This window comes from Fistularia commersonii, chromosome 16 (genome assembly GCF_037954325.1).
Source record: "Fistularia commersonii isolate RoL2024-O1a breed Wild chromosome 16, RoL_Fcom_v1.0, whole genome shotgun sequence".
Classification (NCBI taxonomy): domain Eukaryota; kingdom Metazoa; phylum Chordata; class Actinopteri; order Syngnathiformes; family Fistulariidae; genus Fistularia; species Fistularia commersonii.
Window position 1 is genome coordinate 2814027 of NC_141299.1, and position 22934 is coordinate 2836960.

A 22934-nucleotide genomic window follows, 5' to 3' on the forward strand; every position below is an offset into this window, starting at 1 on the left:
AAGAGAATTAGAGCAAGAAACAGAAAGAAAAGACTTATGAGTAGACAATCTTGTGTTCGAGAGTTTTGTCTGATTTGAAAGTTATTGATGGATCTAATAGCGGCTCGTAATAGAGTTCCCTATAAACAAATATAGGGAAGTACCTTCTGCAGCTTAATAATAATTATAAACTTAATTTTCACATGGGGTTTGTAATTTTTATCACCCATTTACTTTATACTTTGACTAATTTGCTGTTATATAATTAAGCTAATGTTAATTTCTTAAGTGTGAGCAGTCATACATTTTTTGTAATGATAACCAATCTTGTGATCAGATAACTATTGAACTGTCCATAGGCCTAAACAGCAGCATAGAGATAATGATTATTATTTAAAGCAACAGCACCAAAAAGTAATAAAGACGACATTGTGTTAAGAGATTAATATATGAAGGGGCTGCTTTAAATTCAGACTATTCTAAGGTAAGTAAGAGATAATGCACGTTTTATTAATAAATCCTTTCAATGCGTGTTTCTTTCAGGACCTCTGCCTCCTCTGAACTTCTCCCTATCACATGTGACCACCAATTCTGCCCTGATCACCTGGAGCAACCACCCAAGTCACATCCCAGATGGGTTTGTTGTTAATGTAACTAGAGGCTTGAACACCAGGAGTCGCTTCCTGCCCAATGGGAAGTTGGGATCATACACCCTACGTGAGCTGACGCCGGGCCAGCACTACTTTGTGGCTCTTACATCTGTTAAGAACACAGGGCATGAACAGATCCACAGCAAGCCACAACATTTGGCCTTCACCACTTGTGAGAATCCATGTTCTTTCATATTTCAGTAAATAGGTTGACCACTGAACAAGTGTATATGTGCAGACCATGAAAAATTTCGATTTTTTTTTTGTCGTGGCATTTGTTTCACCCTCATCTGAGAAGTTTCTTCAGTTTAATGACCTGCGAGGAGTTTCCGAATATAATGTGTTATATTCAGTTACTCCCCCGCCCCGCGGGTCATTAGAACTGATGGAGCTTCTTGGATGACTGGTGAAATATTTTCAAGTGAAGAAATTCAAGTCCAGTTGCCACGACAGGAAGATTTTGACAAGAATTCAACATGATCTGGATGACCGCGAACCTCCAATGACATCATAAAAAAATGTTATTGTAATGGGAACCAAATACCATCTGATTTCCACATTTTAAATGTCGGCTATACCAGAGGGACTATTCATTCTAATGGGTTTTCAATTAATTCTGTCATCTTAAAGGCCGGATTCTAGTTGCTTAAAAGTTACACATTGATTCTTAATAAATCTCTTGACAATACTTGATGGATTATTGTAGGGTCAAAGGTCATCTGCACATCGGTCTTGTCATAGTGGTCTGCCCAAATACGTTATTCTCCGTGTTCACTCTGTGAGACTAAACAAAAAAGGTCTAGTTTTGTGTGAAGGGATTAAGATCTAGTTCTAGACTAAATTACATTTTAAACCAGGATTTATTGAAATGGTTTCCTGAGACCAGAATTAAAATAGTCTCTGACTTGTTCTGGTCTTAAGTTGATTAATCTCATTTTTTGAAGGAAGCCTAGAGCTAATCCAGGTCTAAACAAGGACTTGAATTAAACCAGATCAGATGCATGTTTCAGTTAAGGCTTTTTGACATTTGTTGTACGGTTAAAATGGATTACCTTGATTATACTCTGTTCAAGCTGATGTCAAATGTCTATTAAAGTGCTTTATGAATAAAGCTGATTAATTGATTATCATTGAGGCTGAAAGACTACCATTACATCCATAGAGTAGATTGCTCAGAGCTAGGGGTAAACCACTGAATAAATTTAACATACATTATTCTGGCCATTTACGTATGCACAAAGACAATGAAATTCAAGGATTTTGTTTGCTTCAGACAAAACCTTCATGTGACTCATTGAGGGGAATCTTTACTTACCCCCTTCCTTACAAGTACTTATCAACTCAAGGTTTTTGGCAAGTGGAACGTTCTGTTGTGAAATAATGCATTTGTTGCGGTGTAAGTGAATCAGCCGTATGCAAATTAGTGCACCAAGTCTGCAAAGCAATATGTGAACTGGGAAAGGATTTGATCAAATTCTTTTATGCTGTTGATCAGGCGACTACAAAGTACAATTTTATGAATATGGAAATTTCTCTGGAGTAAATAGCTGTATTGATGGATGTCATATTCTCACATATAAATGTCCTTCAACAGAACTTGCTGTGTGATACAGGAATATTAACTGGTTTTCAATAAATGTACAAGGTGTGAGCATTTCCGCTATTACTACTATTATTTACTAATTGTAATTGAATTGGCTCATGGTTAACAGCAGCCTTGTTAGAAAAAAAAAACATGAATGTGTTGCTACTGCTTCACCTTGTCTCTCTCCACCTTAACGTGAAGGTTTTTATGTTGAGTTAATGTTACTCTTCACTGTAATTTACGCCAGTGGACCTAAATAGCAAGTTTCTCACGAATGAAATCGTATTAGCAGTTGTTTTCAAATGAGAGAGCACACACTCCGAAGTGAGTGATTAGTAAAGCAGTAAAGCCACCACAAATAATATCAATAAATCTTACCTGAAGTTGTTGAAGAGTTTGGTTGGTTACTTTTTAATTTAAATTATGTTCATTCATAATTACAGTCCATTGCAACTCTTTTTCCTTAGTCCGTTTTTTGTCAGGGGTCAAACTCCAGCTCCACTCACACACTGCTAAAGTTTATATTGAAAATTTCAACGCCGGGTTTTTGGAGCACCCTTCCCTTTGCACCATGTGAACATTCATAATCCCATTCGGCTTCCGACTAAATATCTGTCCTTGATTACTTTAATTTGAAACTGTTGTCCTGAACTATTTAATATGAAATTAAGCAACAGTGCAGTAAACCTTTCGATTACAGTGGATTAAATTGATTGGCTCAGTCCTGGTTTGATTCAAGCCCTGAATGCAAAACTGACCCCAACTGAAATGTGGTTTTCATAGTTTTGATATAAAAGAAGGAGCAAACCGGTTGTAGTGTTCTTTTGTATCAAAGAACATTCTTTTAATTTATCAACTGTCATAGCAGATGAATATATTTTTTCAAAATAATTGAATATCTGTCTTTTTTGACCCAGTGCCAGTGAAAGCAAGATCAGTAAGGGTGAAGCCCACGGGACGTACACTCACCACATTGAGTCATCAAGAACTAGCAGGTCCGGCAGAAAAAGACAACTCAGAGGAACTATCCAGGTATGACCAGAATTGGGATGATGACGAAGTACCAAAAAGCATAATTTGATGATTCAAAAGGACTGTTGTTTTCTGTTGCAGATACACAGAATTAATTGACAGAAGGGGCAAGATAACTAAGTTCACAAGCTTACCAAGAAAAGTGATTCAACATCAAACTAGTAAGTGCATATAGATACGTTGTAACACTGATTGACAAATTGTGTAAAGAAAATATATTTTATCTTGCAATTAAATATTTTCTATTATTTTTCCTATCTTTCATGTAATTTTTTTACATTCACTTAATATACAATTTTTTTGAGATACGAACAGCAATTCGAGCAAATTTTATCCTTGAAATACGAAAAAAAAAAGCCTCGATACAAATACAAAAGTGAGAAAATCAAAGTTCAAAAATCGCGCGGTACGTGTCAAACGAGCTCCCCCAGCTTGAATACACTTTATAACGCTGCTGCATCTTCTGAAATGGCGCTGCTTGCAGCTTTCACCTTGAAGAAAACCTTGCAGCTTCCAGCATCCCTCAGTAACTTCGCCTGGGTAGTTCATGCAGTCCACATAAATCCTTATGTTCCTATCTCTTGTATGGCATAATTTTATATCTTTGTGCTTATTTTGTGTATTTTTTGTAATAATCATCATGGGCCCTAAGAAAGCAAGTGGAAAGGCAAGTGGTTTTCCATCGACATTTTAAATGAGCCCACTTCTGGAATGAATTCACTTTGTATCTTAAGTGTATATATATTGTATAAAATTGTGTTTCTTATTAAGCTGGACATTGTGCAATATATAAACATACCTTGTAATTATGAATTTAATTTTAAACTATTCAAATGATACACAGGCTCCTATATTTATGTTTTTTAATAATTTGAAAGGGTTGCTGCTGGCATTTATAAACATATAATTAATCCATTTGCTATGTTATGGTGGATTCCTGTTAAAGTATATTTAAAAAAAAAAAGGAAAATGGAAAAATGTTAAAAGAAATACAACCTATCCCCTCGGTACCTCGGTTGCAGACCCCCTGTTGAAAACTTCTGCTTTTGAGGGTTTTCTTTCTTTCAACAAGATTTCCCTTCCCCTTTCTTTGTCTGAAGAATTCGTGGATTTCAACCCCTGTCACAGGTGGTGTGTGTTCCATATTTTAGTCTCCGCCTAAAGCTTTACTGATTTACTTTTAGTTGCTGTTTGGTTTATTTTCTGCAGTCTGTCAGCAGATTATCACTCCTTTTAACACTGAATCATGGCAGAAAGTATTTTTCCTCCTACAGGACCTGAGCCACCGATAAGGTTAGAGCGAATGGAGGAGACCACAAACAAAATCAGCCTTGCGCTAGAAGTTCAGGAAGAAGATATAGGAGCAAAACTTGGTACGTATCTTTACTCCTACAGATGACAGATCCATGTAGTGGTTGACATTATGGCGATTCATGTACCACCAAGTGAAAAGCATATACGTGTTGGTGTTAAGCCTGTTGAAGAAGAAAAAAAAATAACATTCCTAACATTGCCAAAGGCCCAAAAATTGAAGTGAAACAGCTGGATTTTGTCACTGCATTGCATTAAGTTCATATGGCCCTATGGGCTGAAACCTGAGACCGCAGCATATTTTGTGTCGTGGATGATGACAGCATCTGTTGACTTTCAGAGCTGACCCAAGACTGCCGCAATCTACCTTGTCAGAATGGAGGTACATGTGTGCATGTTGATGATTCTTTTATCTGTGACTGCACAGCGAGGTTCAAGGGCAGACAATGCCAACTGCGTAAGTTATGAGCTTCCTACACTCATAGACATACACACACACACTGCTAGTTTATCATTTATCCTGCTGGAGTTTCAAAAACATTACAAGGCATTTAAATGCAATTTCTAAACCAGTTCCAGTATGCTGATGGGTGTGATTAGTATTAGCTAAGGACTATAGCCCCAATTAAAACAACATAACTTTTAACATCATCATTTGGAGAAAGCACCCTAGAAACTTTTATAAAATGTGGGAATCATATAGGGCATTATATTTTGAATCAATTTCTATATAAATGCTAGAAACAATGAATGCCCATGTAAGTTTACGTTCTCTCACATACACTGAGCATATGCACAGACCCCTCAAATCAGGAAACTCCCCTGCTTTGCGCTCATTAAACTTGATCCAACTGATATTCATGAATTGCTTGTTTAACATTAAAACTTCGAGTATGACTATTCAAGAGGATTATAGTGGCACTTTAAGCACCAATCCTCATCCTATATCAAGTCTCAATGTTATATTTCTAACTCAATGTTTGGATAGAATTAACGAATATTTTGTTTTATTACATGAGGCAGAAATATATTTACATTTATACTGACAAAATCTGTAATCATTTTTGTTTGATATTTGCAAGTTGATGTTATTTAAATTTGTCTAGAGCCTACTCCATTTTGGTCTGTTTATACTGTATAAACACTGGAAGGTAACTGGAAGGGAGTCATTGTGGCTTATAGGAGCATATGATGAATTTGTGCTTGTGACAAGTCAGTAAATTAATATGCAATTGCTGCATAATTGTAAGAGTAAAGCAATGCATCTGATTTATGATCAAACCTCCAAAAATTCTAAGAGGAAAAATCTTAATGACTGAATCCATCTGACTTCATGTATAGTACATTATAAGTTTGATTATGTGCTCAACTGTGTATGTAATAAAAAGTAAATATAAATAAATATTTATAATATGAATAAGTATTTTCCAGTTTCCATGAGCTTTTCGTATGTTGAAAAGCTCATTATTTATACTTTATTAATCCCTCGTGGGGAAATTTGTTCTCTGCATGAATGAACCATGAGCAGTCGGCCACCAGCGCTAGGGGAGCAGTTGGGGGTTCAGTGTCTTGCTCAACAACACTTCGACACACTAAAAGGAGCCGGGAATCGTACGAGGAATGTTTGGTTCACAAAACACAATTTCTCTACGTCCTGCACCACACCGCCCCAAATGGAACACTCTTATATTCCTGTCTATATATCACATTATCAGGTTTTCAGGAAAGGCTTTATACATGTGCTGAGTTTTGGACAGCATAGAAAAAAAAGCAGACGTGGTTAAAAAAATAGATAAATACAAATATATAGACTTGGTATCTGTGTGTGTGTGTGTGTATAAACTTGATGTATGCATGTATAAAATATACATACAAAACATACTAAATAGCCATAAACTACAATATTGGCCACTGTAAAAGAACTTTGCATGACAATATGGTAATTCCTATGCAGCTTTACAGATAGTGAGACACAATATATAACAGACTAGAATGTTTAGGCATTTATCAAAGGAAGATTATCGACATCTCACGATAGATAGGACTTCTCCACTCCCCTTTTAAGTCCCTATTGCTCCAAAGTACCCAACATCTCATCTTCACACATTCTTTCAATTTAAAAAATCCATCACCTGGACCGAAAAGCCAAGAGCCCCCTCATGTGACGCCCATCAAACATGCTTTCTTTTGCTGCTTGTTCAAAGATTGTTTCATTTCTGTAACATTTTTTTTTTTTTTTGCAGCCTGCCATCTATTGCCGCACCCATGTACCCGCCTCTACTCTGAAACAAAAAGTGTCCCTCTCTGGGAGGGTGGAGTGTGCCATTACCTGTAAGTCACATTAGCCAAGGTTCTCTCACTTTTGCCTGACATGCCTTCATTCATTATTGACTCCTTGAATATGCAAATTTTTGTTTTAACAGGTACAAAAGGGTATATAAAGTACAGCAAGATGTGTGCTATCGTGAAATGTGTGAAACATCACTCCCTGAGTAAGTAAGTTCACAAGGTTGTTTGGACAATGTTTTTTTTTTTTTTATAAAAATAAAATCATAAATAAAATAAATCATAAAAGCACACAATAAGGGATGTCAATTGATTTATTGTTGTTTTTCGGTCTTGAGGCTATTTTTTCATCAAATACACAAGTCATTTAATTTTACATGCTTTTGTGTACTTTTTAATGTACATGCTGAAGAACAACTGCACAGCAACCCACATTGTGGGTTTCAATGACACAAGCAATACTATTTCTTACAATGAAGCAAACAATGCACATGAAATTCTTCTGAAGATGTCAGTGCTTCAACAATAATCCCTACTCTGGGTCTCTTCTCTATTTTTATCTCTTTTTCTAGAGCACTTGGATTCTGATGAAAAGACTCTGAACGCTGTCATGTGAAAAACCTCCAGATTAGATTGTACTTGAAGTAGCTAGTTATGTTCAGTGTTGTGTTTAAGTCCCCTGTTAGAAATGCACCAATAGCCCCAATCAATCAAATGAATAATGGCCCAGATAATTTATCACAAGGTTTAAAATTGAGCAGTACAATGAATTCCTCTCCTCTGACAGCAGGTCATGGTGTTCTTCAGTTTGTCTCAGGAGGCATGGCTGCTCACTGTCCTGTAAATAGTGTTCATAGGCGATTTTGTAGGTGACTATTTTAATAATAAAAATGTTAAAATGTCCTGTGTTCATTTCTCTTTTTCAATCTCATGTTTTAAAGTTATCATCACCACAACTGTTGTCAACTCAAAAAAGGATCCCATTTTTTTACACTATCTATATCCATTAGTCTGGAGTTTAACATTCATGCACAGAAACCTGTTAAATGTAGCCATACAAACACATGCATTTCTTGTGATTCCATCTGCACTGTTCCCGATTTCTTCCAAGCAATTTAGTAGGCCGTATGGTGCACCATTAGGTGTGTGTGAAGGCACTCTTTAATCCTGGCTGGGGTCAATTGTTGTCAAGTCTCACTGGAGCAAGTGGACTGTGATTCTTTCCTTGAAGACACTCAACCTCTCATCTGAGAGACTTTTTCAGTTCTGAATCAGTCAACGGCCGTCAAAGAAAGGTACTAAGTCCAGCTGCTGTGATAAGCCTGGACAGTAGGCATACCATTAAGGTTTAATATGTCACTCAGAGAGTTGCCCTGGCCACATTGAACTATTGTGCATTGGTTGGGTATATGACTACATATGATGCGAGTTTTGGTACTGATGCAGCCTGATTATTGATGATTACTGATTACTGATGCAGATTATTGAAATGGCCTATGATCCTTCCAAGGAAACACCCCAGTAAAACATACAGCAATGTCTTAGCCCAGCAACCTGACCGGAACTCGATTGAGCTGAGAGAAACTAACTATTCAGATTATTTTACAACAATTGAAATATTTGCAGTTGAGAAGCCAAGATTTCATTTTTACCACTACTGCACTTACTCCACATTTAAGAAGGATTTTTAATGAATTTGCTGAGAGGAGTTCAGAAAAAAGTATTCTGATGAACAGTCATAATTCACTCAGAAGAAGATTTATTTTTATGGTGGACTTGTATTGTCCCCCTGTTCCAAAATTGAAAACAACTAGTTTGTAGCACATATAATTTAATTTTTTGCCATCATGTTCTACTCCTCAATTTCAATTTGTCATCTGGGGGGGTTGCAGGATAATTCCATTATGTATATAAATATTTCTGAGAAGTATTTGAAGACGATAGTCTTTGAATACAGTATAATTTCAGTAAAAGGGATTTTCAGTATAAGAGTGTGATTAAAACCTTTATCCTCGGACACAACCCTGTTTTGATGTCCCTTTCGATTATTGCGCATTTGAAATATTTTAAATGTAATACAATCACACGGTTGTTGATATTCACTGCACAAGATTAGATAAATGTTGGCATTAATTTTCAGTTTCGGATGATGATACCTGTCGGAAGTTTATTTTTCCCTGCTGTGTTCATAAAACCTCGGAAAATCTATTACCGACATGTGTTAAAACATCTCGAAGGACTTGACTGACTTATTGACTGTTGTTAACCATGTGAAACGGTAACATGGGCTAGAATTAATAATGAACAGACACAAAGTCTACTTTTTTTGGATGCTTCTTATTTAAATGCGGTAACGAGTTGGATAGATAAACGAAGTTGTTTGCAGAATTAATTCTTTCTGTTGAGTCCCTGAATGCAACATAATTTGTGAGTGAGAGGAATGAGCCTACCCGCCGCCCCCTCCTTCTTCTGAAAAGTGAGATAGTGAGGGAAAGCTATGGCTCTAAAGATCACGGAGGGAGAAAGCGTATTTTAGACTCTTGTTACGTTTACCCACATAAATCATTTAACCAAACGTGGCGACTTTTAGTGTGTATATTAATTACTGGGAAAAACCGTCGTAACTCTTTTAAAACATTCAAGCGTTTAACAGCAGTCGAAGGTTAGCACAGTCCGACCGAAGTTAGCCTGACTTCGCTAGCAGGAAAGGAGAAAAACAGACTAGTTAAGGCTATAAGTCGTACTGTGTTGTGAAGTAACTCAGAATGTCGCTTCCCGGTATTAACCTCAGATACGGATGAGAAGGTTGGCAGCTGAGAAACTCCGAGAACAACTGACCAGCGCTATGTTGGGATTGAATCGCTGCTTCGGCAGTCCGTCCGAGTCCCCAGGTTGGCCCCAGTCCGTGCTGTGGAGGCTTGGGGGCTTCTTCGTCCTCCTGCTGCTGGAAGAGGCCGGCTGCTTCGCCAACCCGAGCAGCGTTTTAGGCGTCAATGACAATCATAATGTCAACATATACATGAGCGGGGAGGAAGTGCAGAAGCTTTTTGGTAAGAAAAGTCGTTGCATGTCCTGGATATAAGCTAGCGGTCTACTAACTGCGTGCCTTCGAGTGTTGTGGGGCAGTTTTACCAATGTGGCCTTCACACTGCTGCTGTGCTTTAGTTTAAGAACTTAAAAGTTCATTTTCACATCTTTTTTTTTTCAAAATAAGGAATATCAGCTAGATGTTCACCTATAATAATGTTCCCTGGCTGATGGAACAGCCTTACATTTTGATCCGATTACTCATCGTTTAAAAAAAAAACTAAATTCCAACTGGACAACATACAATGTTGAAACATTGTTTTTTGAAATGCATCAGTTGTGCAATAATTAAAAGTAATTGATTGATACTTAATTTAGAAATCGTGTAGTGAATTGTGTTTTTTCAAGGTGTAGTATGCTGGATAGTTAACGACTGCTTTACTGATTCTATTGCATATACACAATATTATGGAAGTAACTCTAATAACACAGTTTGAAAGTAATGGCGAGATGCTATTTGTGCGTTCACAAATGATGTTGGGCAGTAATGATGTTGAGACAACGTCAACTACTATGGTCAGACTGGAATATGTGATAGAAGATTAATTTCAAGTCCAGGCTATGGGCAACATTACACTGGTCCGGTTGTCTGTAGGATACAATATTGTTGTATACAAGAGCCTCATCAACAGCAGAATGTGACTAAATTTGAAAGATAGGAGATCATTTACCACATCTGTATTAACTTATAGTTACCTCGAAACACATGAGAAATACTAGAAAGGAGAGCATGTCATGACTGTGTCTACTCTCATCCATAATTTGATCAAGAGACAGTTTAGGTGTAACTGTCCCACCCACATTAATTGAGTGAGTCCTGAGCTTTATCGTACAAAGGTGTCATAAATTAAGAAAAATAAGTAATGTGATTGACATATTTGTTATTGTTGTTGTTTTGAAATTGAATACTTTTTAGTCTCCATCAAGGATGTCTGGTCAAATATGATGAAATGGATGGCCACACTTTGTACTACAGTCAAAGATGCAGTACTGTTACCGCATCTAAGCTGTTGATATAGCTTTCACCTGAGATTTTTTCAGAAGTGTATCATACAAGTGCCACAATGTTAATGATTATGTTAGAAGTAGTGGGGCAAAATTATTTTTTGTAAGAGGAAGTTCATATTGTGCAGTCACAATTGTATGACTGGATTATGGCCATTTTTTAGTTGCTCAGATTGCCTATTATTTTGACCAAGTGTCAAAGGATTCAAGTTTTTGACCTGGAAATAACTTTACTATTTTGGTGCCCTTTTTTCTCATTCATGTTATAGTAGATACTCTGTTCTCAGACCAAGGCTTTTGTTGTTGTGTGTGAATCTCCATTTGAACATATGTTGTTGATAACTATGTGTGTTGAAGTTATGTGCTTGGAAAAACTGTGTATGGGGCTGGAGGGCATCAACCTCATTTTTGATTTTTGTGAGACACATTGAAAAAAACATTCAACCACTTCTATTAGGTACACATGTTCAACAGTTCCCATATGTAAATATCTTCTCAAATGCATCTTCTAAATGTAGTTGATTTACAGTCAATTATAGTATGATAAGGCTTTAAAATAAGATATTTTAGCATGAACATTTCTGGATAAAGGAAAAATAGAGCTACAACACAATCAAAGAAGGACAAAGAATACTTACCAAACTGTTCTAAGACGATTGCCTTTATTTTGTCCAGCCACTCTAATCCATAGTAACATAATTTTGATGAGGATTCTGCTCATCTTAAGTGTCGCCTCAGGGTTTTTTCATGGTGGTAACTATCAAACCACTCGATTCCAATGAGACCCTTTGCAAACTTCAAGGCTGAAATGAAAGCATACACTGTGTTTGATCTATAAAATTAGAGCAGACAACCAGTGCATTAAATTTGCATATGACTTAGGGGCTGTACACAGTGTAAGCTTTAAACCCTCAGCTTATTAGCTTGGTCTCAAAATCTGAATCCTTGTCTGATATATGACACCATAAATTTTTGTAAAGGTACATGGAAATTTTGATAAATCCCTTTCAATAAATATTAAAACTTTCTTTACCACATAAAATAGCAGGGCCACAGTTGCTTTTTGATTCAGAGACAACATTTCCTGTTGTCATAATCATCTAAAGATAAAATAAGGGGAGGGTTGGGCAGAGGACACAGATTCGTGTTTTAATGAACAGTTTAGGTATTTGGTTTTTAAAAGCGATCAGATTGAGATGAAGAATGTAGTTGAGTAATATTCTTCTTTTCCATTATGTGTCCTCATTAGGATACCTGTTCAGGAGCTGCGGGTGCAAAGTACCAAAGCAGCCTTGGCATTCATTTTGTGAAACAGTATCATCTCCTATAGAGCTGTATTACTAGGATGAATTTGTCATTATAAACATGTCTTAATATTTGTTTATTGTATTGTATCTATAAGTGTGTATATGTTTATTATGTTTTGGAAATACTTTTTTCCAATCCGAATGTTGAATCGCTCTCATTTCGCTACTGATATGTTCAGCGTAAAACAATTTATTTAAATTCTAAGTAATCAGCCAGGAAGTCTGATTATAGAAAGCATGTTTTAAGACATGTTTATACATTTGGGCATGGGTCTGAATACTGACAAGTCACTGAATTGATACAGTATTTCCTCTTCCTTTCGGCTGTTCCCTTCAGGGATCGCCACAGCCAATCGTCTGCCCCCGTTTAATCCCATCCTCAGCATCCCCTTCTCTCATACCTCACATACATCAAGATTTTCAAGTAAATCTTGAATAAAAAATATAGTTGTTGTCAAATTTTGTTGTGACAACTGTACTTGGTTTTAGTTTGTTTAAGACTTAAAACCTGTCCTCTGAGTGGCTTCCTCAATTCAGTTCAGTTCACGTCTTCAGAACTGAAGAAACCCCTTGTATCAATCTTGATCTATATGACTTAGAACATTCATAGACAAATGAAAATAGAGTCAGACTAATTATGTCAGTATATTAGAAAATTATTTTATTGTATTTATTCTGCCTATATGGTTTCACTTGAAATGAATGATCATATATCTTACTCTGTAGAGATAAAGGGGTAGATAGAGCATTTGGCACTTCTTTTGGCTCCTCCACCCTTTTGGAGTCGCAACACACTCGCTATAGTCCTGCGTAACCACATCCACAAATCCCCCAGTTGGTATTTCCATTTTCCTCCTGCCTGGAAGATCCATTTCCAACATCCTTCTACCAATGTACTCACTCTCACTCCTCCTTATGTGCCTTTCCAAGACTTCCAACCTGGTATGTCCCTGTGATATGTGCGTTTTCTTATCCTGCCCTTCCTTGTCAATCCCAAACCAACTCTTTAAGCAGTTGCTCCTTTTACCACATTTTTTTCATGACCACTCATTCCTGCTTTGTTTTTAAAACTGAAGGCTAGAAGCACTTGCTAAATTCTGCAAGCAAATTGTCTTTAATTACAATGGAAAATAATGACTTTTAAACCTTTGAGCCATCTGTGGGTCACACTGCATGAATGTTGTCTGTCAAATATGTTCTTGAAGTATGTCGTTAGTTGCTGTTTATTCTTCAGGAAATTGAAGACAGGTCAACACACTAAGGAGATGGTAAACCTGAAGGAACCACTTGAATAAGCACCCGATCTAACTGGCACAATAGATTTTTAAAATCAAGGTTAATAGTTCAAACAACCTACTTTTGTCAGGACTGTTTCTGAGCTACAATTGGATGTCAGGTTATTGATTGCAGGAATGTTTAAACCTGTGGCATTTATTAGTTAGGCTTGATGCTCAAAGTTTATTTTCAAAAACATCACATTCATTCCTTTTATTTTCTTGCATTTCTGTATAATAAAAAGGTTTCATTTTGATAACCCTGTTTGGGGTAATGTGTTTGATAATGTGCTGCGCTCTAAACAAAAGCTAGTGTTATTTCTTTACCTCAAGAAACCTAAAAGAAAAATAAACAAATTTTAATCATGTAATTTATTGAAGAGATCCATCTGTGCTCATGGATATTCCACCTCTGTCTACCCTCCCCTTTTGCTTTTGGCTTTTGCCTTCATGGGTTTATCATCTGCCTCCATCCTACTCTATTCTCTGCTTTCTTTTTTCTCAAACCCAACTTCATGTCCTCTTTCAATATATCCAAAAAGCTCCTATTTGGTCTTCCTCTTTTTTCCTGCTCAACATTTTTTCATATTTTGTATATCTCTCAGTAGTATCCTTGACTCCCATTAGCTGTTGACTCACTTGCTTTGTTCAAAATGATAGTCAGTTAATGCTCCTTCATGGCCTCACATTTATCATCTCATCTGCCTGGGCATTCCACCATTTGTGATCTTAATAGACACAAGTAAAACCCGATGCTGCTGCTCATGCCATTGTTCAACGACATCCATATTTTCTTTACATTTTACAAGTCAAATGTTTCAGTAGTCTATTTATGTTCTAGTACTAGCTCACTTAACATAAAAAGAAACTATGTTTTGTCTATGAATTGGATCTTGGCCCATATGTTCAGCCCAAGTTGTTTTGAGTTTGTGAACAGTAATTTGAGATTTTCTGTTGTGTTGTTCCTCTTTTTTATTTAGTTTCATACATCATTAGTGAGTCCTCTGATTATATGTGATCTATTTTTTTATTTTATTTGTTGACCTCAAAATTAAATTTATGAAATACAGATTTTATTATTATCCCTGTGCCATGGCCAACACCTAAGAGTCAACATAATGATGGCTTTGTGATATTAAATGTATATAAATAGGAGTATTTTTAGTACAGATGAGCATGGAATAATAATGCTAATTGTGCCCTGCACTAAATGTGTCAGTGAGCAGTTAGGTTTGGTTTAAAACAGCACTGATTCATGCCGTTGTTAACTCCAGCATGGAAATCCAGTAGCCCTAATCCTCCTCTGAGTCATGAATGCATCTCTTTACAATCAAATTAAAGGTACTAAACCACATGATAGAGCCACAGATAGACACACTGCTAGTGTGAGTTTTGATTTGGCAACACTACACTATATGATCTATGATCAACAATCCAATGTCATTTTAATGTATTCAAAAAAAATACATGATCAAAATATATATGCCCAATCTGAAAAACAGCTGCTTTTAGATCTAAAATAACTTTAAAAAAAGGATGTGTATTATAATTTTCTCAAGCTCTCACTATCTCTGTTATAATCTCAGCCTGGATTATATCTTTACAACACAATGTATCTTGTCTAGTAGGAAATGGCCCCTCAAACACATACCCTTCTGAGAATTTGAAACAGAATTATTTCCCATTAGCATTTATAAAATCTGCTTTTGTACCCCAGTGAAGTGGGATTATATTGTAGCTTCATATTTCATCATGTGGCAAACTTTGAATCTTGTTTACAAGCACACATATTTATTTTGTTTTACCACCAAGTAACCAAACGATTGAGTCATTTTTTTTTTTTTGTTTTTGTAATCACAGGAGCCACTTACTCCCTGTCTTTGGTCTTACAATGAAATGGGGGCCTGCGCTCTCAGTCTCCTGTTGGCATTCTCAAGAATTCTGTTCTGTCCTGTTCTGAAGTTGTTCCTGTTCAGGGTGCACCACCAGCGTGTTGTGTTAGGAAGTTCTGAAGCCCCAGTTCACACTAGTCTACAGCCTCTGGCCATGGGTGCCTCATTTAGTTGCCATAAAATCAGCAAGACCAAAGATAATGCAAGAGAAGCACACATAAGAGAGGCAATTATTTCTTGACAGAATTATGTGTCTGTATTAGGCTGATTGCTTTTACATGATTTTCAATAGCTTTTTCATTTAGCATTAGGGAGTCACTCCTCTTGCAGTGCAATAGAACTTAATGTCATTTCTTTTACAGCATTTAGAAATCTTGTATAGTCTTTATATATATATATATATATATATATATAGCAAATTAGCTATAACACCTCAACAGTTAATTTTGCAAATGGAAGCCACATCTCCTCATGGCAAAATATGTCTTTTTTCATATCACTGAAGTCTTAACCTTTAGACTGCTGCCTTATCGGTCTAAATACAAGCTTTGCAAACACTAAAATTAATCAATATAAGTAAGTTGATATATCTGGCTGAGCTAACTATTGAAAAGGAAATTTAAAAAAGCAGACTCTGAGATGTTGGTGTTTTGAGGACCAATTTGAATCTCTACCTGGTGCGTCCGCTGATGTCATGGATGCCCCAGGTCTTTGGACATACTGCATATTTGTTTTATTGAATATGGTTTTCAAGAGCTACAGGTATTGTAGATATTTTAAAGCTAATTCTAGTGGAGTATTTTACATTCAATGCCTTCCCTCGTGAATCAATAGAGAACCATCTTTAGCAAAAACAAATGACTGGACCAACCAACACACTAACTAACACAAGTGGTTCCAGAAAATGAGTATCAAAAATTTGATTCATTTTAATACCCCTGTGCTGTGAGAGGATGTTAGAGCTGGCTTTTTCAACCCTTCTTTTAGAACATGAATAACAACCTCTGTGCTTAGACTTTTACGAACTGAAATGTGTAGGGAATGTTTGCCACTTTTATATTATCTTTCCCATTCAGACATTTTTAAGTCTCATCAAATTCTATAGTTATTTTCAGAAAATCTCAAGATGTGTCAAGTGAAGTAGTATGAGCTTATATCATAGTACCCTCCTTTCTGCATATTTACTTGTGTGCTATATTTAAACACTGAACACTTGTAATAGCCTTGCTATGATGTCCTCTTGTATAATGCCCCTTGCCAAAACTGCCTTTGAGATGTTTTCAATTGAGTTGATGTAAGAAAGGTCTGAGCCAGAGCTCTGTAAACCCCTGAGGTTATTGGGGGAGCCTGGGCACATTCTTCCGCTACCTTTAAAATAGATACCAAGGGACTTATTGACAGACCTCATTCTGACAGATACAGGCTTTCAAGAATTGAAAGTACTGCCTCAGGCGTTAGTTGGCGATTTTACTGACTCACATTAGAGTTGTTTGATGCAAGATCCTTGTTACAGAAAAATGTTTCAAGGATAAATTTTGTAACTCTTCAGCTATGTACATATCAACAACTAAATTGACATATTTTGGATGGTATGTGCGTATGTTTTTCGTCTGTCAGGCTTCTTCTTCCTTTTAATTATTCCCCTGCCTACTTTAGTTTGCTTGGTTTAAAACAATCAAGCTGAAAGTTTTTCACTTGAGCGGTAACATTTCTGAAGTTCTAGCAGATGAGTTTTGTCTTGTATTTGGGTGGGTATCTAAATCTACAGATGAGTGACAGTATAATACAAGAAATCCATATTAATTGAGCTAGGAAAGATTGTGGGTCATACTCCATGCCAGTACATCATTTAAACTTTATAGAGACTCCAAGCTAATTGACTTTGAAGCATGAACCCAATTCTTTCAAAAGAATATTCTCTTAATTTGTGTAAAAATAATGATGATCATCAGTTTAGAATATCCTCAGAAGTTAAAATCAAATTGCCTGTGATTTGGTTCAGTGGTCTCCAATCCCCCGGTCCCGATCATTTGGTAACAGTCTGCAAAGAAAATCTTTCTTGGTACAAATTACACATTTTTCATTAGACCGTCTGGATCTTATTTTGAAAAACTACTGTTTCCTCCTTCGCCTCACTGCCACACTTAATATTGTAATTGTCTAATATGAAGTGTAATGGTTATATTCAGATTAAATACTGTGAATTGACAAAAGGATTTATTATTTGAATCCACACACCTCTAACCAGTCCATGGAAACCTTTCTATGCATAAAACTGGTCCCTGGTACAAAAACGGTTGGAGACCACTGACTTAGGATATCCATACATATTAGGCACTGTTTTCATTTAACATTAATGATAGTGATTGTGGTCTTTGTCTGCCTCCGATCATTGTCATTTCATCTTTTCACCTTTTAAGGTGAATTGTTGGTTAATTAATTGTTTTTGTTTCTTGATCTGTTTATAACCTTTTTCCTCTTTAAATTCAATTTAAAATGATTCCTCCAAATGGAATAACATGTGATATTTAAATGTTCTAGAAATGACATTTTTAAAATAAGAAGAAATATCAAACAAAAATGATTGTGAAGATAATTACACCAAGGAACTGCAAGAGATAAACCTTAGAAATGAAGACAATTTTCAATAAATTACAAGTTACAACAAAGTTACTAATGGTAAACAATTGTAATTTGAATGAAAGATTTGCACTTCATATATATATACAGAATTTGAAAAAATTAAGAGGCCACCGCATTATTTTTTCTTTTTAGAAATCAGCATCTTGAATTCCAACACAACTACACCTGTTTCTACCATCAAATAAACCCGAGCTGCTTTAATTCTTGCATCAGGAATGGCATAAAGTCTACCAGCAATGTGAAAAACTGGTGGAGAGCATGTCAAGATGCATGAGAGCTGTGACAGCAAATCAGGGTTACTAACCAAATATTGATTTCTGACATTTCAGGTAAAACATTGGTAATGTGTTGTTTAATATGAACTTGTATATTCCCATTATTTGAGGCCTGAAAACATGTTTTTCATCCTCTGCAAATCAATACTGTGAATGAAAATATTTGTATTTGGAATTTTGGAGTTATGTTGTCAGTAGTTTTATAGAATAAAACAAAAACATTATTTTTGCTCAAAAATAAACCTATAAATATCAAAATCAGAACTGAAAATCGGACGGGGCTTGATGACGAGTGCCTGACTGGTGGCCGGGCCTGTACCAATGGGGGCTCGCCCAGGCCCAGCCTGAAAAGGCAATGTGGGTCCTCCTTCCCTTGGGCTCACCACCCATAGGAGGGGCCATGGGGGTCGGGTGCAATGTGAGCTGGGTGGTGGCTGGAGCAGGGGACCTTGGTGGTCCAATTTGCAGCTATAGAAGTAGGCTCAAAGAACATGGAATGTTCATGGGGTAAGAGCCTGAGCTAGTGTACGAGACTGAGAGGTTCCGGCTAGATCTATTCGGACTCACCTGACGGCTTGGGCGGCTCTGGAACAGGCTTCTTTAGAGAGGTTTGACTCTTTTCCATTTTGGAGTTCCCCCTGGTGAGAGGTGCCGGGCAGGTGCGGCAAATTGACGTCGGATTCCTTTCTGATGAGGGTTGGACTCCTTCAGGGCTGTCTTTTGTGACCAATACTGTTCATAATTTTTATGGACAGAATTTCTAGTCGCAGCGAGGGTGTTGAGGGGATCCGGTTTGGTGACCTCACGATTGGGTCACTGCTTTATGATGATGATGATGATGATGATCTTTTGTTGGTTTTGTTGGATCTTCTGTTGAATTTCTAGTTGCAGCGAGGGTGTTGAGGGGATCTGGTTTGGTGACCTCAGGATTGGGTCTCTGCTTTATGATGATGATGTGATGCAAACTGTGTTTGCAGCGATATGTGAAGCTGCCAGGATGAAGATCAGCACCTCCAAATCTGAGACCATGGACTCCAAATCTGAGACCATGGTTCTCAAATGAAGATAGGTGGAGTGCCTACTCAGGGTCAGGGAGAAGGTCCTGCCTCAAGTGGAGAAGTTCAGTTATTGTTGGGTCTTGTTCATAACTGAGGGAAAGATGGAACAGGAGAGTGTCAGGTGGATTATTGTGGTGTCAGCAGTGATGCAGATTCTGCACTAGTCTGCTCCACAAGGCAAAGCTCTCAAATTACCGGCCGATCTACTTTCCTACCCCCACCATGTTCACGAGCTGTGGGTCGTGACTGAAAGAACAAGGGTCCAACCGGCTGACATTAGCTTTCTCTGCAGGGTGTCCGGGCTCTCCCATAAAGGTAGGATGAGGAGCTCGGCCATACGGGAGGGTCTCCAAGTAGTCACTGCTCCTCCATGTGGAGAGGAATTAGATGAGGTGGCTAGGCCATGTGGTTAGGATGCCTCCTAGACGCCTCCCTGGTGTGGTGTTCCGGGCATGTCCAGGAGGAGGCCTTGGGGGACACCCAGGACACAATGGGGGCACTACGTCTCTAGGTTTGTCTTGGAATGCCTTGTGATCCCCTCAGCAGAGCTGGACCAAGTAGCCGGGGGAGAGGGAAGTCTGGGCCTCTCTGCTTTGGCAGGGCCCCCATGACCTGATCTTGCATAAGCGATAGAAGATGCATGCATGGATGGATGGAGAACTCCACCAATGAGAACTAATGTGCAGTTTGGCTGTATTATTTTTTTTTTTCATTATTTTACAATTTTCAATTTTTCATACTTAATCCAGTTAGCAATTTTATCTGTTTTGTGATTCTCATTTGTTATGTCCTTTATTTACGGAAATAAGCACCTGAGTTTATAAGAAATTGAAATTTATTTGCGACCTCTGTCAGATGTCTTAAACTAAAATCCAATAATATCAGCATTACTTTTTGTTTTAAGCCTTCCTATATATCTGCATTTTGCCATGATTAAAAAAATCCCTTGCCGTCACCTCAGTTTGCTCTGTAGAAAGTTTGGAAGCTATTTTCCTGCAATATTCTGTCTGTTTTACAACACTGTTTAAAACATTTGGGGTTACTTTGATCTGCTATATCTCCACAGGCTTGGATGCAGAACTCTACTATGTGCGAGATGATGTGGTGAATCACCATGCACTCTCCTTCGTACTCCTTGTGCCTATTGAGACCAACAGCCTACACTTCACTTGGCAATCCAAGACAAAGGTACAGCCTTGCATAATGAAATTCTGACAGTTTGCATTTATTCATATACATGACAATCCATTTATACAACAACAAATTTATTTTATTTGTGCTTTTTGCTCACAGGTGGATTACTACCTTGGCTTTCATGTGGAGAACCCTATTGTAATGAACCAACCACAAACAAATATCTCCAGTCAAGGGGAGGTCCCCCGCGTTCCCTCTGGTTTGTCAGATACTTTCCTTGTGTAGATTCACTCAAACCCCTTCTAATTAACAAAGATAAAACTCATGTTTATGGAAGAAGATACCAGATAGAATAAGATTGGCTGCCAGCATGTCCTACAAAGTCCCACCTTCACTGAAAGTTGTATTACTGTTATGCATTTGTGTGATGTGTCTGTCTGTCTGAATAGTTTTTAGAGTGGACCTTTACTGTTCTGGCAAGATAGACGGAGAGGCCGTTTTGACGGTGCAGCTCAATCTCACCTTCCATGCCAACAACTTCACAGTTCTCAACTTCAAGAGGAGGAAAATGTGCCATAAAAGTAAGCCTCAAAACAAACACATTAATCTTCAACCTAAGTACATTTATTTTCATTGATCCATATATTCCTGCTTTATCAAAAACTTTTTTAGTACATGTGAATGGCTGAAAAACTAGTGTTTGTGTTTAGTGTATCATTAAGTCTTTAAATCTGTCCTTCACATTCTGTGGGAAATTTGTTACTTGTACCAAGGAGTGTTTATTTTCAGTTTTTTTGGCTTATTTTACAATTCACAAGTATTGTTGATTCCTGAGATTGAGTGACAGTTGTTCAAAATAATATGATATAAAGTGACATTTTCATTCTTGTTTGCGTACTCTTTGAGAGAAAACACAGTCTTACTTGAGTTGTGATTTGAGGTCTCTGGTCTCAGAACACTGACTTGAAGTTAAACCATACAAAAAAATCATAGTGCAAGATGTGCCTTTTATTAAGATGTCTGAAAGCATTATTGTAATAATTTAAGTTCCTTAATCCTTGGACTCCTTAGTCTTAAGTATTATTTGAGGCTTAAATTGTTTGTTTGTTTTTTTTTGTTTAGAAAAAGTGCTTTGAAAAATACCTTTTTGAATGTGTGAAACATGACTTTCTAATTATTTCTTCTTTCCGAGGAATAGATTCAGATCCAAAGATACACATTTCCCTCAACAACCACAGTCTTCAGCAGCCTGACCGTAAGAGCTGTTATCTCCATGTTCTGTTTTACTTATCCTCTGCCAGCTTAATTTATTGTCTTGACATATGTGGGCTTGCAATCTGTGGCATTGCACTCTACCTTAACTACCCATCAGTGATGGAAGAGCCCAGAGGAAGAGATTCTTTCGTAATGAAGCGCACTTTTATCAGCCCCTAATCTGTAGAGTGTTTGTTCTTCTCCAGTCGGAACCATTCATGCCCTTTTTGCAGCCTTTCCTTTAAAAAAAAAGGAACATTAGTGGGTTTTCCCCATTCTGCTTGGGTAGACCTGATAATCCTCGGGCACTCTAAAGCTTTTAGAGGAAAGTTGAGATAAGCACTTAGAGACTGAATTCTGGCCACCAGTGCCTCGGCTCTAACATTCTCATCCTCCTCGAAGCCCACTCGCTTCGTGTCTGTCACTGCTTCTTTTATGATAGAAGAAACTGAAGGTTTTTGTTGGGTCACCTTGTATTTGTCTCTTGTCATGTAATGTTCATCCAAAATGTGGATTATCTGCTGATTGTCAACATGTTTTGTTTTCCCCAGTAGATGGTGTTACCACCCCAACCACTTCCACCCAGGTGTTCTATATAAGTGTTAGTGTTTGCTGCATTGTTATCTTCCTTGTTGCAATCATTCTGGCAGTCCTACACCTTCACAGCATGAAGAGAGTGGAGATGGAAGACAGGTTCGCATCTTATGTTTGCTGGCCCCCTCAAGGTTAAGCTCATCAGTAGGGAAGTAGATAGAACAAATAATCTAAAGAAATACCATATAAAATGGTATAAAATTTGAACTGTATCACGGTATTCCTCCACCGTTTTTTGATCTTTATTTAAAAAACAACCCAAATAAATTCAACCCTATTAGACACGTGACACTTGTAATTAAAGTCCTTATTTTTGCATGAAAGTGAAATTTCAACAGAAAATTGAAGATGTATGAAAAAAGTCAAATATATATAAAATTCTACCTCAAGTGAACATAAAGATGTCAGTAACCAGTGTCTCAATAGTGTCCTCTTCTTTTATATCTTCAGAATTATGTAATCCGTCACGTGGTTTTGTTATATGTAATGCTGCAATGCTTCTGAAAATATGTTGGTATGATATATCCTGTAATGATGTGTACAATGTAGATATGTATGGAGACATGAA

The 22934-nt window shown here is 37.2% G+C and overlaps 2 protein-coding genes across 9 annotated transcripts in view; both read left to right on the forward strand.

The window, feature by feature from the left end:
• The window catches only part of sned1 (sushi, nidogen and EGF-like domains 1), a 31841-nt gene extending 24096 nt beyond the window's left edge, over positions 1-7745 (forward strand). For 3 of the 5 annotated variants that reach the window (XM_086161471.1, XM_086161473.1, XM_086161472.1), the window contains 8 exons: positions 523-801; positions 3132-3246; positions 3328-3407; positions 4521-4619; positions 4898-5014; positions 6801-6888; positions 6981-7049; positions 7416-7745. In XM_086161471.1, the coding sequence (XP_086017597.1) occupies positions 523-801; positions 3132-3246; positions 3328-3407; positions 4521-4619; positions 4898-5014; positions 6801-6888; positions 6981-7049; positions 7416-7431 (863 nt within the window). In that variant the 3' untranslated portion in view covers positions 7432-7745. Of the gene's footprint in view, positions 1-522; positions 802-3131; positions 3247-3327; positions 3408-4520; positions 4620-4897; positions 5015-6800; positions 6889-6980; positions 7054-7415 lie in introns of all 5 variants that reach the window. The other 2 variants (XM_086161474.1, XM_086161475.1) reach the window with 2 other exon arrangements.
• Positions 7746-9298: 1553 nt separating this feature from the next.
• The window catches only part of ryk (receptor like tyrosine kinase), a 34794-nt gene continuing 21158 nt past the window's right edge, over positions 9299-22934 (forward strand). Inside the window, exons 1-6 of one of the 4 annotated variants that reach the window (XM_086161477.1) lie at positions 9299-9893; positions 20451-20572; positions 20678-20777; positions 20968-21099; positions 21711-21773; positions 22324-22465. In XM_086161477.1, the coding sequence (XP_086017603.1) occupies positions 9641-9893; positions 20451-20572; positions 20678-20777; positions 20968-21099; positions 21711-21773; positions 22324-22465 (812 nt within the window). In that variant the 5' untranslated portion in view covers positions 9299-9640. The remainder of the gene's footprint in view (positions 9894-20450; positions 20573-20677; positions 20778-20967; positions 21100-21710; positions 21774-22323; positions 22466-22934) is intronic. The other 3 variants (XM_086161478.1, XM_086161479.1, XM_086161480.1) reach the window with 3 other exon arrangements.